Below are 21,202 nucleotides of genomic sequence, written 5' to 3'. Positions count from 1 at the left end.
AACAGTTCAGCTTCTTCATGATATTGTAGCAAGAATCAGTCAGATTTTGGGTTCAAGCTTTGCCTCTTACTAGCCGTGCACCTAACTTCTCAAAACATTCATTGTTTGAGGTAGCAACTAATGTTTAAGAAGCACTCAGTATGTCCAGGCCACTGTCCTATATTGCCTGTGCTATGGCATGTACTTATTTCTTACAATAAGCCTGTGAAGGAGACAACATTGTCCCCATTAGTCAGCTGGGTAAACTAGTTCCAAAGTTAAGTAACTCAATGTCATATAGCTATATAAGCCAAGGTCAGGACAGTCTAACCCCAAGCTCTTAGCTATTTATTCATTCATTCAACAACAACCTGAGCTCCTATTATCTTTGAGGCACTAAAACATACATCAGTGAACAAGATAGATAAAAATTCTTGCCTTCCTTATGGAGCTTACTACATTTTAAGATGTGGAAGGGAGAGACAGTAAGCAATAAATACAAATGTAAATTATGCCCTGGCTGGCATAGCTCAGTGGATTGAGTGTGGGCCTGAGAACCAAAGGATCGAGGTTTGATTTCCAGTTAAGACACATGCCTGGGTTGCAGGCCAGTTCCCAGCAGGGGACTCACGAGGGGAAATCATACATTGATATTTCTCTCCTTCCCTTCCCCTCTAAAGATAAATAAGTAAGAAATTTTTTAAAATGTAAATTATACCACCTATTAGGTTACACCACTCAAAACTGCCAATAGCCAACTACTTTTACCTACAAAAATGGTAGTTTTGCAGTGGAGAGTAGTAGGAGAGGGAAAGAGGGACAACTATAATTGAACAACAATAAAAACCAGCAAAAAATGTTGATTTCATATGGTTCAACCTAATAAAATGGTTAAGTGCAATGGAAAAAAGATGGGTAAGGAGGATCAGCAGTGGCAGAAAGGCTGCAGTTATAAATCACATCAGTGAGATGACATATTGGGGCAGGGGTGGAGAGGAATCAGGAGTTATCTTAGATACTATACTCCTATGTGGTAACACCAACCTCAGCTTCACAGGGTTATGAAGATAACAAAAATGAAAATTTTTATAAACTAGAAAGTTCTAGTACTGTAACAAATTATTATTGAAGTTCCCTACTTTGCTGCTGGGAATTGTGACAAACATTTAAGGCATAAATATAACTGGATGGCTCACAAGATTGCTAGTTCACATCTTAGTTGGATCAAAGAAACAATTGACAGGGGAGTTTTTTTTGGTTTAGAACTTTTCTTCCTGCTCCCAGAAAACAAAAGGTTTTATTATTGTTGTTCTTTAGTCAATAAAGTATTATCTACACAAAGAAGGTGATAGTACACAGCTGGAAACAAATTGTTGCAATGCAGATGAGATTGCAATCCAAACAATTTCCAACAGAATTCCAAGAGAAAGTCATGTTATTTTAGCATAGTAAGATGTAATAAAGTATACCATGTGTCTGAAATTTAACATCTCTGAAGAGGGTAAGAATTTCACTAGCTTCACCAATCCATTCTATCAGATAATCATTATTCTCCATGCTTGGGAACAATTACAGTTAAACTAGCTACTAAAACTTAACAGACAAGGAAAAAGTAACCAAAAGAAAACTATACTAGGTTAATCTGTAGAGAAGTGATAGATATGCATAGTTTCTTTTAAAGAGACAGTCTTTATTTTAAGGATTTTTACACTGAAGAATTCAAAAGGTGGTAAAGTTTTTTCTTAATTTATTGATTTGTATTTAAAAGGAACTGTTGACAAAGAGTCACTGAAAATAATCTGAACAAGCAGGAAAATACAGTTAGTAATACTGAAACACTACTAAAATAATTCCAGAACATATGGTTTATCTGTTCTAACAATATCTCTTAGATGCTCTCATTAATACAAAACCTGACTGCTTTTTACTTTTCTCAACACGCAGTGGTATAATGAACAATATTCAATTGCTTCTGTACTTTCCTGAATATATAAAAATTAAAATACCTATTCAAAACTAATATATCTTCTCTTTAAATTTTTCTTACAGATACAATTACAATATTTCCATTCAATAGTGGTGTGGTTTAAGAGATTTTTCATTCACAAGTCAAATAACAATCCACCCAAAGGGAACTGATAGTCTTTAGGCTCATAGTGCAAATAAAGATCTCAAGAATGCAGCAACTGACATTTCTAAAATACAAAACAGATAAAATTCTTAGAAGATACATGCAACAAGCTCTACTAAGCAGCTGGCCACAGAACTAGAACATTTGATAACTTTACTGGTGATTTCAATAGGATTCCAGATGTTTCCAAACTCAACTTGAACTCTCATCTTAGGCTTTGTATTTTGCTTTTCCAGTTTCACTAATAACACAAACATGCTAAAAAATAAAAATCCAGAAATTCACATTAGAAAAGTGTATTCTGAAATGGAAGGCAAGAACAGAACTTTGCATATCTTATGTGTATAGTATTATGCTGCAGGGTTTGTTTGGGTTTTTTTTTTTAACTAAACAAGCTGAAGTTTGTACAGTCTTCCGAATCTTCTTCATTTATGTTTAGAAATGCATTCTCAGGACTCCAGCCTCCAGAGGAGGCAGGCATTTGAAGGACAGTGAAATAAAAGACTTAAACTACTTCATTTATTTCTTACTTATGACCACATCTATCATCTGAAATAATAATGGGACAGTTAGTGTATATGAAAGCTGTTCAACTATTTAAGCCAGCAAGAAGTGTCACCGTAGCCTGGCCAAGTTCCAGATCTAAGGACGTCTTTACTTGACTACAGCTTTATGTGACTAATGGGAACCATCAGTCTGCTCAAATTATGAGGTGCTGGAAAGAGAAAACAATTCTCTTTCATAAATTTTTATATGGGCTCTGAAAAGTGAGAGTGAGAAAAATAAGTTTTACTTACATTCAAATCCCTGAAGTATTCATTATAGTCAAGGGCATATCCTACAACAAACTTGTCTGGAATTTCAAATCCAACAACTAAAAAGAATCATAATTCATCATTTAGATATGGAAAACATCACTTTCAAATCACATGTACCTTTTCTAAAGTAATTCTATACCATTTCATTTATAAAACTTGCTTGGGTTAAGGATGATGGTTAAATGATTGACAAGAAGTAATTCACTTACAGTCTGGTCTATATCCAACACTTCGAGGGGTCCTTTTTACCAGCAAGCTGTTAATTTAAAAAATGTGATATGTGACATATTTAAACGCTATAGGGCATTTCAAAAGAGAACAGAAATGTTCTGAAACCCAGTTTCATCTGCATCTAGCATACCATGGTCAGTTTTAACATACTCAAAGAAAGACCATGAAACCGTGTCTAAATAAATCACAGGGATCACTGGGCAGGGGCAGCAATGAGTTCACACTACACATGAAGCCCTTGATTGATCTCCACCTGGAACATGATGGACTGTTCTGAGAACTGCACCCGACTACCCACGCACCTATTGAAGGACAGCTAATCAGAAGGATACATAGCGGGGGAGTGTAATGAGCAAAGAAAAGAGCCCCCAGTCCAGAATCCCTGGAAATACAATTCCTCAGCTACAAAGAGTGTGGGAGAGGTGAGCATCACCTTTCAAGAGTTTTAATACTTTGCTTACTAAGAGGAACTTTAGGTTAAAAAGTAACTACCATGCTAAAGGAGCTAGTATTTATGTTTGAGAGCAAAACTGCAGGCAGGATGAATGAATTGTAACAAAAGCTCATTTCATAACTCAAGTGCTTCCTGCTAAAACTTTTTAGCCATTAAAAGAAGTTGTAGAGTGACGGTGCTTTGAAACCTTGCTATGTGTTAAAGGCAGTCCCAGTAAAACTTATGATTTCATACCTTCCTAGATAAATATATTTAAATAACTGGAAATGACCTAAAAGTGATTCTCAGCCTTAAGTGCACAAGGGAATCATCTCTATTTGAAAATAAACAAAAAACAACACTCAGATACCCAGGCCACACCCCTAACAATGACATCAGAATCACTAGGGATGGGACACAGATTTTTTTTTTTAAACTCTCAGGTAATTCCAAAGTGCAGCTGAACCTGAGAACCACTGGCTGAAGCCCTAGTCTCCAAGGGATCATCTAATCAAGTTCTTCATGATTCTCTTCCAGTAATTAAATAAATGATACACTTGGAGTGAATTTCCATTTAGAAAGAAAAACAATGAACTACTCACAGAAAAACCCATCACTCTACCTTCACTCACTGAGGAACACTCCAGAAAAGATATCATCATACTCAGTGCAAACTTTACTAAGGGTTAGGGGAACTCAGCACTTCATATGCCTAGAGATCTGAATGTTTAATAAAGCTCCATCTGTAAGGCATGATGGTAACTAGTTTTTTAAGCAATTTCAATCCTTTAAGTGTATAACCACTCCAGAGAAGATATACAAATGGTCAATAAACAGATTAAAAGAATCTCAAGATCACTGTGCATCAGAGAAAGGCACAATCATTTACAAAGGATACTACTAAGTTTTATTTGAGATCACATTGCTTTTTGAAGATAAAACAACCATTGAGAACATTAACCCTTACAAAGGAGTAATTACTTAATCCCCTTGCAAATGAAGAAAATATCCTACGACAAAATGTTATATATATACCTTGCGACCTTCACCATCTTCGGATTATACTGCTTGACCAAGGCAAGCAAGGTTTGCATTGTTTTGCCCGTATCAATTATATCCTTTAAAAAAAGATATTTAAATGGTAAATAAAACCATCAAAACTTTAAATTCAGAGTCATTATATGAGCACAAAATACCCAAACCTCATGTATAACTGGAATAATGCCATTTTTTCTCAGTACAGTAATCCTCACCACAATTCATATACTAGATTTCTAGAATCTGGAAATCATCTGACTCAGCAAGCAGTAGGAATGCTGGCCCTCCAAACTGGATTTCAATAGGCACCAAGAAGTCAATGACAACTAATTTACATATATGTTTATTTAAATATATAACTTATTATTGTGTCTATTTATTATATACTATTAATATATTTATTGTATATAATTATTAAATATATACTATTTAAATGTATTTATTCAAAACAAACCCATGTCTCCTTGGGAAAATATTTCTTAAACCATAACCCTAACACTCTTCAATGAAAATACTCTCTACAAACGGTATAAAGCAGTGCTTCACAAAGTGGGGTCTATGAGTCATCAGAAACAGCAGGGCTGAAGACTTGTGAAAAATGTAGATTTCTGGGCTGTGGCAGACAAAATTCTGATGGCTTCCAAGACACTCCTGCCCTCTGGTGTACACAGCAGGAAAAATTCCCTCCTGCTGAGGATGAAGACGGAACTGTGAAAAAGATGGGATGGTCACTCCTGTGACAATTAGGTTATATTGTGCAAGATAGTTGTAACAGACTGGAGAGAATTCTCAGGCTGGTTTTGAAAAAGTCAGCTGTCATGTGCGACAGTCATGCACTATGACATGAGAATGGCCTTTAGGAGCTGACAGCAACTCCTGGCTCTCAGTCCTGCACCCACAAAAACTAAATTCTGCCACCGACGTGAATGAAATCAGAAGGGCCCATAGGCCACAGGTGAGAATGGAGCCCCAGTTTTGATTCTGCATGATGAGACCCAGAGCAGAGGACCCAGCTAACCTGTACTTGGGCTTCTGACCCATGGAAACTGAGATAACAAATATGTGTTGCTTTAAGTTGCTAATTTAGGCATTACCCCAGAAAAATGAATCAATCTGAAGTGGAATTAATGAAGCTACATTTTAAGAAAGCAACACATTCCCAGAGATAGTCATATACATAAAACCTTTGAAAAGAGTATTATTTGTTTATTTTTTTAATCTACAAGCTAAAGTTTCTAAAAACAACAAAAAATTAATTCGAGGTTACTGTTGCTCTTAAGCCTTAAACAATTTTACAGAAGAGAATAAGAATTTATTCCATTGGTCGGAGTATACTGTATACACCACTTTGACAAGTCATTTGGCAATAACAGTAAAATTGAAAATGTACAAATTCTACAACCCAGTCATTCTACTTCTAAGTGCCGATATTTAGAAGGAATTCATATAAATGCACATCAGGACATGAAAGGAGCCCTGCTGTAGTAGGAAAAATTGTAAGCAAACTCCCTATTTGTAGGGTATAAATTGGTTGATTTATATACTGCAATGCTATATGCCATTTTAAGGCCAACTGACTCTATATGTGTCAACATGAATAACTTCAAAACCAATTTTGAGTGACAACAACAAGTTGCAAGAGAGAATATATACAGTGTGGCACTATATCAATTTTTAAATCAAAATATATTTTGTATATGGATACATATATACAATTGAAGCAATAAAAACATGCATGTGAGTAATAAACATTAACCTTAAAAGAAAGAAAAAATTTCAAGCCAATTTCAAAATTTGGGTAAGAAATATTCCAAAATGTTTTCCATTATCCAATACAAATAAATTAAAGTATTTTTGACAACCTCACTCTCTTATAACACAAGCTCACCATTAAAATTGAATAAGAGGAATTTCTTTTCCTAGCTTACCTCTATGATTGTACATACTAAGTTAGAAAAATCACAAACACTATTATCAAAAGTATGGAGAACTTACTTCAACAATCAAGACATTCTAGAAGAAAAAGAGAAATGAAAATCAGTACAATGAATCAGACAGTGTTTCTAATTATAACTCAAATCATAACATAACAAATTCCATCTGTTGGGATTTGGAACTCTTTAATATAAAATTTTCACTGCAATGGAATTTTTAAAAATAAAATTTGACCCATATGTTCATTTTTAAAAGTTTTTATTACTTAAACAGAGGTCTAATCTTGGACAAGTCATAAAATTTCTCTGAGCCTCAGTTTCCCATGAATAAAATGAGGGAATTGAATGAATATGTGTCTTCAACTCTAAAAGTCAGTAACTATAATTTAGAAAATAATCCCAAAATCATGCATTTAACTTACCATATGGAATTTAATTCAAAACCCATTTACTCATTAGACTGAAATTCTTCTGTATTTTCTGCATGTGTTCATATTCTTAGACTAAACTAAAGTAAGATACCAATGTTTGCTTCCTCCCACCATAAACTCTCACCCCAATTTCTACCTCTTGGAATTTTATAGCTGGAAGAACCCTTAGAGAAAATACCATTGAACTACCTCCAGGGTAGGGAAGAATCCTTATTCTTATATTAGTTATAGAAATGAAGCAGCATTTCACATACTGGTTATAATCACTAGCATAAGATTCATACTACATTGTTTATTTTAGATCTCATTTCTCTGTCACATACATATAACATCAAAATTTTAATGTTCTATATACTCTTCTAAGTCAGTGGTTACCAATGGAGGGCACAGAAGATCCATTTAGTTGTAAGAAAGGAAAGTTAGAACTTTCTAAAAACCTCAATTTGCATAATCTATAATGTTGCCTATACTTTATAATATACATAATATTACTACCACAGTTCATATATAATTCACTCCTCTCTTCATATCACAACTAATTTATCTTTCAAAAGATACTGCAATCTAAATCTTTAGTAAAACTGAATATAGTAATTAACACACCAATAATTTTTTTACCACTTACTATGTAGTTCTTTCTTAACATTCTGTACCCTAGCTAGCACATCTGAAGGATAACATTTTGCTGTCAATACTGTGGCTCATTGCTGCAGTGATGATGTTATAGTTTCAAAATACTGAATTAGGAGAAAGAAAAACTGGATTCTAGTCTTGGCTCTAACACTAAGTACCTGCATAACCTTGGTTACCAGTAAGTCATAATCATAGACTTTTGGTGGTATGAGACAGTTTATACAAATCAAAGTCCAGAGACAGTAATACTATTTTAAAACATAAAAGGATGAGAATTGCTACCATTGTTGAGAGCTTATTTTATGTCAAATAGCTACATCGTTACTTAATAAATGAAAAAATTGAAGCTCAGAGGTCCGTGACTTGTCTAAAGTCACAAAAATAGCCAAGCAATAAATAGAGATCTGAAGAGGTGTTTTCACATAGTCTTAACCATTAACTTCAAAAAGAGTGGAGGGGATATTTATATACATATGTATCTGCATATACAGTGTCCCAAAAAGATGAATATAAACTCTAAATAACCCATAATCTAACCAGCAAGAAATAACTTCATCCAATTTATGTCTTGATTTTTTCCACAATAAATTGTGTTTTACTATGACTAACATGAAAAGAAAGTTATTTTAGAAATAGAGATCTTTTAAGATCACAGGGCTACATAGTGGAACAGAGCCATTAGATGGGAAGGCAAGGTCAAATAAAATCAAAGAAGGTGAAGTGTAGGCCCCCTCCAGCACTAAAAACTAACGGTAAGAGCAAGGTTTTCAAATGACTTCAAAATATGGGCAAAGCATACTGAAAGGGAAGGAGGACAGGTCTGGCAGTGGTGTATAGGATGGACAGGGAGGGAAAAGAATCCATAGATTATAATTTCTCCTTTAAAAGTTTTCCAGAGATGTTGAGGAGGACAGCATAGTTTAGCATGACTCTGATATGGGATCACAGACTTTGACAGAGGTGCTGTATGCTAAAGTTTCCTTACAGATACTAAGTCAAATAAGCTGTAAACATTAACATGTAAAAAGCCAGGTCTGGAGCCTGACAGACCTAGATTCACAAACAAGCTCTACCACCTACTGGCAGTATGACTTAGATTTAGTCCTTCAACCTGGCTGAGTCTTACTTTACTAATCTGTAAAATGGGAATAGTATCCATCTCACAGAATTCTTCTAAAAATTTAAAATTATGCCTTTATATCTGGAGAGCCTATAAGTAAAAAAAAATGGTGGGCCACTTAAAAATGTAGCATTCTATCATTTATTATTGGTTACTCAAAAAAACATTTCATTGTATCGGAAGAAAAATATTCAAACATCTTAATATCTCTATTAGTTCAGCCAACTGTCTATATTGAAAGAACTTTGATATTTTTTAAACTCTTTTTGAGTTCTCTTAAAATAATCACATATTTGAATTTACTGGGTGTTCTAACTATCAGAAACTGTTGTAAGAACTCTATATGCAGCCCTGGTTGCTGTGGCTCAGTGGATTGAGTGCCAGCCTGCAAAGCAAAGGGTTACTGGTTCAATTCCCAGTCTAGGGCATATGCCTGGGTTGTGGGCCAGGTCCCCAGAGGGGGACATGCAAGAGGCAACCACACATTGCTATTTCTCTCCCTCTCTTTCTCCTTCCCTTCTCCTTTCTCTAAAAATAACTAAATAAAATCTTTCTTTAAAAAAAGAACTCTACACACGTTGTTTCACTTAATCTTCTTAACTGTATGAGGGGAATGCCATTATCACCGCCACCTTACATATGGGAGACAGAGAGGTTAAATAAACCGACCATGGTCACACGTTAGGAAGTAATGAGCCAGGCTTTGAATCAAAGCTATCCAGCTGCAGAACCCACACTTTCAGCCACTATATTATACTGTTTCTCTATTTTCTAAGAAATATGTATGAGTCTATTTTAAAAAGATGACTGTCTTTCTCCCCATACATATCCTTTCAAAGGATCTGAAATTAGATCCCCAAAGAGGCAGAGAGCAGTACTTGGCAACATGGACTTTTAACTTTAATGTTGGATTCTGCTGCCTCCTGGCTATCTGGCCTAAAGAAAGATACCTAACCTAATTGCTTCCAAGAGTTAAATAACCCTGACTTATGTGCATAAGTAACTGTGCAAACTGCCTCTTAGTGACTGATTGACCACACAGTGTTACTAATTGACTCTTGGTAGAAAGGGCTATTTTCTTCCCCTTCAAGATACATACCTTTCCAGTTAAAGTTGAGAGATCATCTCCACCAATTACTTTTATGTCTCCTGTGGACTGGTCATTCTAGTAAAAAAAAAAGATATAAATATATATGCACATCCTTGTGTGTACACACACATTCACATTTCATGTTATCAAATGGGAACTAGAAGATTTAAGAAGTTAGCTATCTAATGTCATAGCATTACGAACACATTGTAAGAATCATGTTTCTAGAAATGAATAACTAGGTAACTTTCAACTAGAGATTAGTAAAAATTAAAAAGTCCTAATTAGCTATCACTGACTTGACACTTTAAGAGTCCTAAAAATAGGGTGTACCCATTTTTAAGCGGGCAGTATTATAGCAGCCACCCATTTCAGTCACAGTAATTTCTGAACCACGAAGGAAGTTATTAGCATAGCAGGTGTCTGGTTCTGGCCCTAGACCCTTCCCATGACTCAAGCAAGTTGAAGGGTCTGGTCTACAACACACTCAACCCTGAAGATATTTCCCTGAAAATTCTAGCCTAGGTCCAATTCCTCTTCAGCAGGGTCTGGGAAATGAGGTCTCAACAGTAGTCCTTTAAGGCATACCTCTTAGGTTCCCAGTTTTCCAGTATCACAGAATCCAGTAAAAACTCTGATAGGAGTGTCGAAGGAGAATGCTCCACACCCACTGTAGGGGGTGATGATAATGATCATAATTTGGCTGCACTGGATTCAAGAGAGAAAACTGGGGTGAAAGAACAGGTAAACAAAAGAGCTTGGACTTGCCCTACCAGAGAACAAACCATATCAAAGCTACAGCAATTACAACAGTGTTATACCAGCAGAGTAACAGACAAAGAAATTAAGGAACAAAATAGGGCCCAGAAACAGATACAGGAAATATATGAGGATTTAGTATATGATAAAGATGGTATTTCAAGTCAGTAAGTAGAAGATTAATTATTCAAGAAACGATGCTTGGTCCACTTTGGAAAAAAAGTAAAGTATGATCCCTACCTCACAGCATACACAAAAACAAATTCCAGATGGACTAAAATCTAAATGTAAAAAATAAAGCCATAAGCAGAATGGAAGACAATAGAGTATTTTCACATTCTTAGAAAGGATAAAAACCTAGGCATGATATGAACCCAAACTGAAAGAAAAGATCTATAACAAATATTCCCACTGGGTTCCAACAACAACAACCCAACAGGAAAATGGAGAACAAACACAAACAGGCAATTCACAGAAGAGAAAGCCATATAAAATTAGATCTATCTGAGAAACAAATGCTAACACAATGTGATTCTACTGTTCGTCCATTCACACTGGCAAAACTTAAGCCTCATGATACATGTGGGCAAAAGTGAGAGAAAAAAAAGAACTCTTGTTGCTGTGAGTACCAATTTATATTGGTACAACTTCTTCTGAAAACAATATAGCAATACCTATTAAAATAATAAACACACATGCCATTTGTCCCAGCGATCCACTTTCAGGAGTCAATGCTACAAAAACACTCATGAGTATGCAAATGTACATACAAGGAAGTTCATGGTATCAATTGTTTATAAAAAAGAAATAGTAGAGACGACCATGTCTTTTAATAGACAACTGTTTAAATTAAGTCCCCATAAAGTAAATGCCATGCACCTACTGCAAAGAATCTGATAATCTATCCAAACTGACATGGAACAATGATAATTAAAAACATCTACTAGTAGAGCAATATGTTGCCCATGAAACCACTTTTGTTCAGCATTTAAAAAAAAGTCTGTAACAGCAATTACATCTAAATGGTAAGGATGGGGATAACAATACTTTTTACTTTTACTTATTTCTATTTTTGTCATATGTTTCTATATACATGTTCAATTTTTATGGAGTTGTGTTTTTTTTGAAAAATACAAATGGGCCAATACTGTTAAGTGTTACAAACTAAACAGAAGATGTAAGTATGACTTCTAATATAAAAAAACAGCTCATATTACTTCTAATTTTAAGGAAATTAAGGCCCTGGCTGGTGTAGCTCAGTGGATTGAGTGTGGGCCTGCAAACCAAAGTCTTGCCGGTTTGATTCCCAGTCAGGGCACATGCCTGGGTTGCAGGCCAGGTCCCCAGTGAGGGACATGTGAGAGGCAACCACACACTGATGTTTCTCTCCCTCTACTTCTCCCTTCCTTCCCTCTCTGTAAAAATAAATAAATAAAACTTTTTTTAAAAAAAGGAAATCATGGACACTCTTTATGCTAACCAATTAGACACCAGATTTTCAAATACAGAGAATTGATAAACAGAAAAAAAAATGTACAAAACCTGAAGCTTTCAATGAGAGTGACTCATACTAAATGATTTACACTGTAAATCAAGTTAAACAGTGACATCTTCTGTAGAAACTTGGTATTACAGTCCAACTTCAATTGACCCTCTTTCACAAAGAAAAGGAGTAAAGATCTGAGAACTAAAAAGTATGGAGACATACAAAACCCCCAGTGATCCAAAGGCTATGGCAATAGGGTAAGAGACAAAGGAACTCCAAGCATTCAAGACACTGCTGATCCACTAGCCTCCCAAACCTCCATATTCCTGCTGGCTCTAAGGTTTTTAGCTTAAACCAATTCTCTTCTGAGGCTTTTATCATGGAAATGCCATCTTTTAAGTGGGGGCTAATAAAGAAGACTCATTTAAGAAAAATGTCGCAGCCCAATGTGCTAGAATACAGGTAGTAAGTGCCCAGATTATATATAAATGGCACCCATGGATCAATTACCCCACCAGAAGAATTTCCCTCTCTTCCTCCCTTCCTGTCTAGAACAAGCTTCCCACTCTACCCCTACTTCATTACATTACTGAATGGTCCTTTTGTGCCTAATCTTGAGATAATAGGACTGGCACAATAGAAAGAAGAGATTCCCCTCTCCTACCCTCCCCTGCCCCGAGTTTTTCTTCCTTCTCTATCATCCCACCTTCTTTTTCCTCCCAGCCAGAGAGCCCAATCTGTCAACTACATAAAATTCCCACAGAAGCAATTTGGGTCTACACAATCATACCTTTAGTACTTTGTTCCTATTTTGTCTACTTAAGTCCAGGTGAAAAAAAAATGAGGAAGAAAATCAAAAGGAACTATGCTTCTTTCTATTTGTCTGTCTAGACATTGTGAAAACCTCTAAGTACCAATAAGAACTGCAGCTTGGTATAGGAAAAGAGCAAAGCTGTGTAAAAACACATAATGAATGGGCTGGCAAAAGAATTACTGGAACAAACAGGTTGAGACCATAAGCAGAAGATGCAGAGATGCCAGTCACCAAGGCTGGGGTTCCAAGAGAGCAAGGCTAGGAGTATCAGTAAGGTAGAAGTGTGGCCTTAACATTTAGTGGACTTGCACTCTGCAGAGCTTGCTTTTTGCTGTGAACCTCTGATCATTCTTTCAGGAGCCTACAACGAAGTTACTGGGGAAAAAGTAATTCCCTGAACATCCAGCGAGGCTTCAAGTCCACCACACCATCACATTTTCCCTTCACATAATAATCTCAACTATTCTCTCTCCTTTAACTCTTTTCCTATACCCTTATTAAACATCAACAAAAGTGAGAATATTAGAATCATATACTTTTACAGGTAGACTGCACCTCGGATGAAAAATGGCAGATATCTGATTTTCTAAAATAATATGCAGAATAAAGCAAATCTGGAAGGATATATGTCAAGATAATAAGTTAGTTTATTTACTGTATTTTATGAGGTCTTTTAAAAGAAAAGATTCCTTTAAAAAAGCTATTACAAGTTTAAAAATATGCTGATGTAGCTGGGCCCTTATAGATCATCCAATCCTGCATTATTCAATACAGTAGCCACTAAGCACATGGGACAATTACTTAAAATTAAATAAAATTAAAAATTCGGTCCCTTTGTTGTACAAGGCATATTTCAAGTGCTCAATGGCCACATGTGGCTAGCGGCTCTGTATTAGACAGCACATATAGACTATCTGTATCATTATAGGAAGTTCTATTTGTCAGCACTGCTCTCTAATTGAATCAAAGATACTAGTTAGCAATAACAGAACACCTGAAAACTTGAAGAGTTAGTACTAATATTTAACACCTAGCATTTTCAAGTATACCGTTTTCAAACTTTCAGAAATTATTGCATCCTATCTTTATGCTTTTCATTCCATGCTTGATTTTGGACTAGTACCCGACATAATAAATATGTTCAATAGAACCACTGTTCAGGGCCTAAGATAGTACTTTGTATATAACACATGATCAATACATGTTTGCTAAGTGGATCAAACTTCCTTAATTTATCACAACATCTGTAGTTTCATGGGCTCAAACTTAAACTCTACTCTTTATGTTCTAAGAATCAGGGTGCTTACATAAACCCTCACTTGTCCAACGAGGAACACGTCAAAGTGAAAATGCTAGAAGGGGTAGAAAGTGTACTCTGATCCTAGTTCTTAAAGTTTCCGTATACCACGGATAGTATATATCCTTATTACTGCCAATTTAAACTAAATAAAAAGTAGGAGAAAGGTATAAATCACTTCACTAGCTTTATATACATATAGACAGACACAGATTTATAGAAGATTTATATTATCTAGTGTCAAATTTAAAAAGATACACATATTTACTTTCAACTGTTCTGAAGAAAGCACACCTCAAAAGTAATTTACTAAATACAGAGGAAAAGATCAGAATGAAAATACTGATCTCTTCTAAGAGACACATTAAGAAACTACTACAATAGTCCCGACTGATGTGGCTCAGGTGGTTGGGTGTCATCCCACAAAGCAAAATATCATTTCATTCCAGGTCAGGACACAATGTTTGGTCCCCAGTTGGGCCATTCCAGAGGCAACTGATGGAACCGATCAATGTGTCTCTCTCACATCAATGTTTCTCTCTCTCTCCTTCCCCATCTCTCCCCCTCCCCCCTTCTAAAAATAAATAAATAAAACCTTTTTAAAAAGAAGCTGCTGCAACATTTTTTAAATTTTCTTTAATAAGCTTACTCAAATAGCCACCTTCTTACAAATTACAATAAAGTAATTTGCATCTTCGATATATTAAACAGCCCAATTAACCTATTAATCAAGCAACTTCTTCTAAGTTCAAGACTGAAAGTTACAGCTTTATATACCTTGACTGCAACTGAGGGGAAAAATCCATAATTGGCGAAATGAATTTTGGTTGCACATAAAACTTCTGACTAGTAGAGAATGAAAATAACAGTAAGCCCATTTTAGAGGATTCAATTCAGTTAAAAGTTTTCCTAAATAAAACTCTGAGTTCTGTACAAAGCTAAAGGCTTCTTGGGTTCAAATCAAAGATCTGTATGGTCTTGGGCAAGGTATTAATCCTTCTTTACATCATTGTTCTCGAATGTACACAGACATTTTTAAAAAGTGTAACAAAAAAAGTGTAACAGGCTGAGTTTCCCTTTTCATAAGGCCCACACGAAAATATTCCCACAAAAAATTTTTCTTGTATGACAACTTTTCCTCCCAAAATGTCATCATTTCTTACTAAACTATTTTAGTAAAAACATTACAAAAAAATTGAACTGACAATAGAGAAAAATACATTTCCATACTTATCAATTGCTTAATTTTTCTCAAAATCACAGAGCTTTAGGGATAGAAAAGGGCACTGACTATATAGTACTAACAATGCATTGTTCTAAGATGCACATTCACATTTTAATACCTCTGAAATCGACATACTACAACTGATCACAACTTACTACCATAACTGACAGTGTGTTTCTTCTTAGCAGAAAAAAAAAACCACTCAGCCTTAAAATCAGTGGTATCTTAGCATTAATGAAAATGGTATTTGGAATCCCCAGTCAATTTCCCATCTAGGCACTAAGCATATAAAATCCTGCCTAGCTTCTTTGATAAACAGTAGGTAAACTATAATATACATGTGTGTATATTCAAAGAAAAAAATCATTAAAATATTAGAAATAAAAGTGTTGGGGAAATTTAGAGTGACTTACCTCCTTTATAATTTTTGTGGTTATATGTTTTTATAATAAATGTGTTTTTTAATCAGAAAAATGCAATTTTTATTTTGAAGAAAAATATGATGACATTGCTAGGGCTCTTTAAATAATCCAGAATATTTAACAGCTCATGGAACATTTCTTTAGGATTAGTACAGACTTGTCAATGTTTAATTCACTATTTCAAACTGGTGAAGATCAGCATGTAAAACTATACTAACATTAATGTTACTGATACTGCAAACAATTTAAAATTTTCATTTTACAACTTTATCAAATTAAGTTGCCTAGATTTTTATATGTACATGTGAATATCTTCCATAACAAACTGAAGCATTAAAGCACATGGATGGTTTTCTTAATTTCTGTTGCTTAGCAGCAAATCCACACAGAATGTCACATAAAACAGAAGATATTATATTCATCTATGTGAAAATTAAGCTAAAAATCTGCTTTGCTTATGTTTAAAATTTCACATTTTCTTATCAGTTGACAAGTTCGGGTTAATAATGCTCTAAGATCTAAAACTAATAAGAGAAGAAACAAGTAAAAAAAGGAATTAAAATGTCCAAGTGTTCTTTTCCTTCAAATTGCTCTTACAGCTATAAAATACTTTTTAAAAACTTGTTTTTATGAGTTTTCTTTTCAAAGAAAGAACATTCTGCCCAATTTCCCAGAGGAATCAAGTATGGGTCATAAAGTAACAAGATTTAATTTTTATGTGTGTGCGGGTGAGGTGCTTAAGAAGATCAAAGAAAAGTCATACCATGGACTTTAAGTACATGTTTTGACTCTAAGGGACAATATATTAGAAACTGGGCAGCTATACTGTCTAAAATTAAATCTTAGTTTAAACCAGCAAAATAAATAACTTATGTTGAGTAAAAATCCAATTTTTTTGCCCTGGCTGGTGTGGCTCAGTGGACTGAGCACTGGCCTGTGAAGCAAAAGATCATCAGTTCAATTCCTCGTCAGGGCACATGCCTGAGTTGCTGGCCAGGTCCCCACTATGGGGCATGGGAAAGGCAAGCACACATTGCTGTTTCTCTCCCCCTCTCTCTCTCCTTCCCCTCTAAAATAAATAAATAAAATATTTTTTATTTAAATCCACATGTTGTGTTTAAATAAGTCTTTAATTCCAACAATACTGACAAGTTAAAAGGAGCTTATAAATATGAACTAATGCCAGGTTATATAAGCATAAATGGTTTTAATGGGATAGGGAAAATGTCTATAATACTTGAGTGATTATCCAATCACCCACTGGACTGATGAAAACAAAAAAATCAAAGACTGGGTCAAATAAATGATTAATAAAGAGAATGAAGGTTGAAAGTTAAATGTAGATAAGTGGTCTTATTCTCGATAAAAAAGTAAACAAAGGTGATTTTCTATAAAGATATACTAGAATACTGATTCATGAAAATGCAAAGATTGAGCATTTATGTTAACCTTTGAAGAAGCTAGGTAAAATCCCATTTTTAAGGAAAACTAGTAACTCACAGACACTATACTGTTAACATAACCAGAAACAAAGCAACAGCATGAAGTAATAAAAATTAAACATGCACATGATTAAAGAAATTGTAGATGATGAAACATCATCCACATGTGGAATTTCGTGTATAAACATTGCACCAATACTTGCTGATCCCAGTGTCAATATTCTGAAGCATTTGAGTTCATGTAACACAGGTAAAGTATCTATGAATCAAAAGTGGTTTCTTCAATGTGCCAATGCTCTCACTCCATATGTTTTCTAGGAAATAATTGTTGACCCACCTTATTTATCAGAACTAACTAAGACAACTTCCCCACAAAGCAATCTAGTTCCAGAGAAGATATTTGCCACCAGTTAGTAAAAAAAAAACAAAAAACCAAAAAACAAAAACAAACAAACAAAAAAAACTATCCCCAACTCCCAACAGCAACTCTTAAAAGGGGTTATAAAAACTACAAAAAACAGCCCTGGCTGGTATAACTCAATGGATTAAGTATGGGCCTACAAACCAAAGGGTTGTTGGTTCAATTCCCAGTCAGGGTACATGCCTGGGTTGTGGGAAGGTCCCCAGTTGGGGGAACAGGAGGGGCAACCATACATTGATGTTTCTCTCCCTCTCTCCTTCCCTTTCCTCTAAAAAATAAATAAAGTCTTTAAAAGAAAATCCAGAAAACAAAACAAGAAAAATTAAAGCCTTTAAAATAAGTATATAACCTCTAATCTGACTAGTTTGAAAAAGACAATATTCACTTTCTAATATATTCACTGGCAAATATATTAGAAAATCTCACTCTAACCAATTGAAATGGACATTTAAGTATATTGTGCAAAGCTTCAAAAACACACAAGAAACCCTTCAGTTGACATGTTTTTAAAAAATTTTCATTGAGTAAACATATATTAGATATACTTACACAGTAGCTTTTCAGTCTGATAAAATCTACAGTCATAGGAATGGATCTATCACTATTTCTGTTCAGTGCTTTGATATAATCCAGCAGGTCAGCAAAGAATTTATAGCCCCCCTTGAGCACACAAAGGGCTACAATGTGATGGCCTCCCATTTCCTTCATCACATCTCGAGCAAGACGTTCGGTCCTACGGAAATAAAATTAGGAATTTAATAGAAATTTATTTATAATAAAAATGCACTTAACTTTTATAACAAACATCCCTTAAACATTAAACTCCACAAAATACATCCTTGATCCACATAAAGTATATCCTTGCTTCATAATGCAAAGATTTCAAAAAGTTTCAAAAGCCAGGTAACCTGTAATATCTACAATAAATTTTTAAAATGCATTTTAAAATAAGATACCATTTTCACTTATCAGATTGAAAAATTCTGATTCAATGAGATTTCCATGGTAATATACAATATTAGAAGAGATTATGATGAAAACAGGACTCTCATATACCAGTGGGAATATAAATTAACATAACTTTCTGGAGGATGATTTGATAGTATCAGAACATTCAACAAACACCTTTCCCTTGACTCAGAACTTCCACGTGGATAAAGTTAAGCAAGTGCCTGAAGGTGTATAAAAGGATGCTCCCTTCAAGTATGGTCTATAAAAGCAAAATAATGAAGAGATCTTACATGTTTGTCAATAGGGAACTAGTTAAATTAATTATGGTAAAGCCAGATAATAGAACACTATGCTATCTTTAAAATACATGGGTACATGGAGTACCTCTGGATATACTAATATGAAAAATGTCCAATAAATTTTAGACCTATATGATAGTACATAAAGATGGGTTAAAATACATGTGAATATCTGCATATAGTATATATGTATAGCCAGTTAGGTAGAGAGGAATATGCACAGCAGGCTGAAGGTAGAGAACTTTACTCTTACTTATAGCCTCTACTGTTAAAATATTTCACAATACGAATGTATTATTATAATTTTAAAATCAAAACCAAACTAACCTGACACACAAGGCAAGTATTTAAATACCGAGTAAACTTTTTCTCTGTGGTTCATTTAAGGGGAAAACTTCAAGCTAAATGTGCATAACAATCAACATCTGACCTTGCCTTCTTGTGATTCAACCCCAGGCAATTACCCTATTCAGAGCTGAGAAATCAAAGACTGTGACTAGAGTTCATTCTTCCAATCTCCTTTCAATGTTTACTTTATTCTACTCCCTACAGATTCCCTGTACACCATGACTGATGTTGGGTAATTAGTAAGCCCTCCCTGCCCTTATTATAAAGAGGGCTTTTAAAATAGAAAACATCTATTATTTGACAAGCTGGTCTAGTTTATGATCAAATAACAATTACTTAAAACATTTGCTGACACCTACACTTTAAGACAAAAACTTTAATTTAAGATCTTACTAACCTGTCCATAATTAGTCCATGAGGAATAAACACCTTTTCCAAAACCTCGGTGTAATGCTTAGGTATACAGAATAAATCTAGGTCATAACCTGGTTCATCATCACCAATCTGAAAAAGAAATATCACTGTTTCAATGACAGCATTATAGGAAACAAACACTTGATTGAATTTAGATGTTAAAAACTTTAGCCTCCCAAGAGAAATTTAGGTATCAGATATCAAGAACTTTCATTAACTTTGTAGGTATAATGAATTATAGTTATATAAGAAATCAACCAAACTTCTGGTCAAGATGGTGGTATAGAGAAACATGGTTTGCCTCTTCCCACACCCACATCAATATTGCAACTAAAATATAGAACAACCATCACTCAGAACCATCAGAAATTGAGTTGAACTATGGAATTATAGAAACTATAATTCCAACTATGGAATTCCAACAATGGAAGTATAGAAACCACATCCATCCAGACACATAGGAGGGGCACAGAGGTGGAGCAGGCTGGTCTCACTTCCATGTGTAGTAGATAAAAATTTGGGAAGGATATCTCAGGAGTGAGGAGTCCCAGCCCCACACCAGGCCCCTTAGCCCAGGGTTCCAGTGCCAAGAAAGTAAGTCCCCACAATTTCTGGCTGCAAAAACCAAGCAGGGATTGAGTCTATACAAGAAATTTTTGGAGCCCCAGGCAGTTCTTCTTAATGAACCCACACAGAGACTCACTTACTCACGCTCACTCTCTCTGAGCTCCAGCATTCAGGTAGTGGCTTGAAAGGCACCAGTGGCATGCAAGGAGGAACTGAAGTGTCTGGTACCAAGGCAAGCAGAGGCCATTGTCCCTTTTTTAAACCCTCCCCCTTCAGAGCCAGCAAGCTGGTGCCATATCTGAGACTCCATCGACCTGGCTAACACTGTTTGACCTGCCTTGGAGATCCACAGAGACTCTGTCCCACCCAATTTTGGGGCCTACCCAAGCTGCTTTTCCACATGAATGGCTGTTTTTGGCTCATACTGCACAACTTACTAAATCCTATCAAAGACGCAACAGCTGGCCTCTCTAAGCCCCATGCCCTGCACTAGCAACACCCAGCATAGATTCAGAGCTTGGCTTTTCCTGGGGATCTCCAAGCCCAGAACAAGTGGCAGCCATCTCAGATTGTTTTAGAGCACATCGAGGGTGGCCCTGCGCAAAACACAGGTGAGGACTGACCTTGACCTGCACCACCAGGAAACCCCAAGGCCAGAACACCCAGTGGACAGCTACAAACCATGTTGGAGCACCACCACCCTGCCCTCTGCACAGCTGATTCTCCACAGAGGGCACAGGTTGGTGGTAAGTGGTCACAGCCAGTCCTTACAGATGACTGGCCTGGGTATGTCCCTCCCATTGATCTGCCAACAGCAACCAAGGCTCAACTACAAGAGGAGGATGTACTCAGCTTACACAAAGGATGCACCTCAAGTACCCATTTTGGGTGACAGGGGAAGTTATGCCACTGGACCATG

General features: G+C 35.5%; 1 protein-coding gene across 2 annotated transcripts in view; it reads right to left on the bottom strand.

Moving 5' to 3' along the window:
* Positions 1-1,709: 1,709 nt before the first annotated feature.
* HPRT1 (hypoxanthine phosphoribosyltransferase 1) overlaps positions 1,710-21,202 on the bottom strand; it is a 32,824-nt gene continuing 13,331 nt past the window's right edge. For both annotated transcript variants that reach the window (XM_037146370.2, XM_037146371.2), the window contains exons 2-9: positions 19,700-19,806; positions 18,254-18,437; positions 9,848-9,913; positions 6,626-6,643; positions 4,628-4,710; positions 3,138-3,184; positions 2,908-2,984; positions 1,710-2,368 (exon numbers count right to left, since the gene is read on the bottom strand). In XM_037146370.2, the coding sequence (XP_037002265.1) occupies positions 2,321-2,368; positions 2,908-2,984; positions 3,138-3,184; positions 4,628-4,710; positions 6,626-6,643; positions 9,848-9,913; positions 18,254-18,437; positions 19,700-19,806 (630 nt within the window). In that variant the 3' untranslated portion in view covers positions 1,710-2,320. The remainder of the gene's footprint in view (positions 2,369-2,907; positions 2,985-3,137; positions 3,185-4,627; positions 4,711-6,625; positions 6,644-9,847; positions 9,914-18,253; positions 18,438-19,699; positions 19,807-21,202) is intronic.

The sequence above is a fragment of the Artibeus jamaicensis genome, unplaced genomic scaffold, assembly GCF_021234435.1.
Source record: "Artibeus jamaicensis isolate MK-2021 breed Jamaican fruit bat unplaced genomic scaffold, CSHL_Jam_final contig_240, whole genome shotgun sequence".
Classification (NCBI taxonomy): domain Eukaryota; kingdom Metazoa; phylum Chordata; class Mammalia; order Chiroptera; family Phyllostomidae; genus Artibeus; species Artibeus jamaicensis.
Note: the sequence above shows the minus strand (reverse complement) of the source record. Positions and strands in the feature narration are given on the sequence as shown.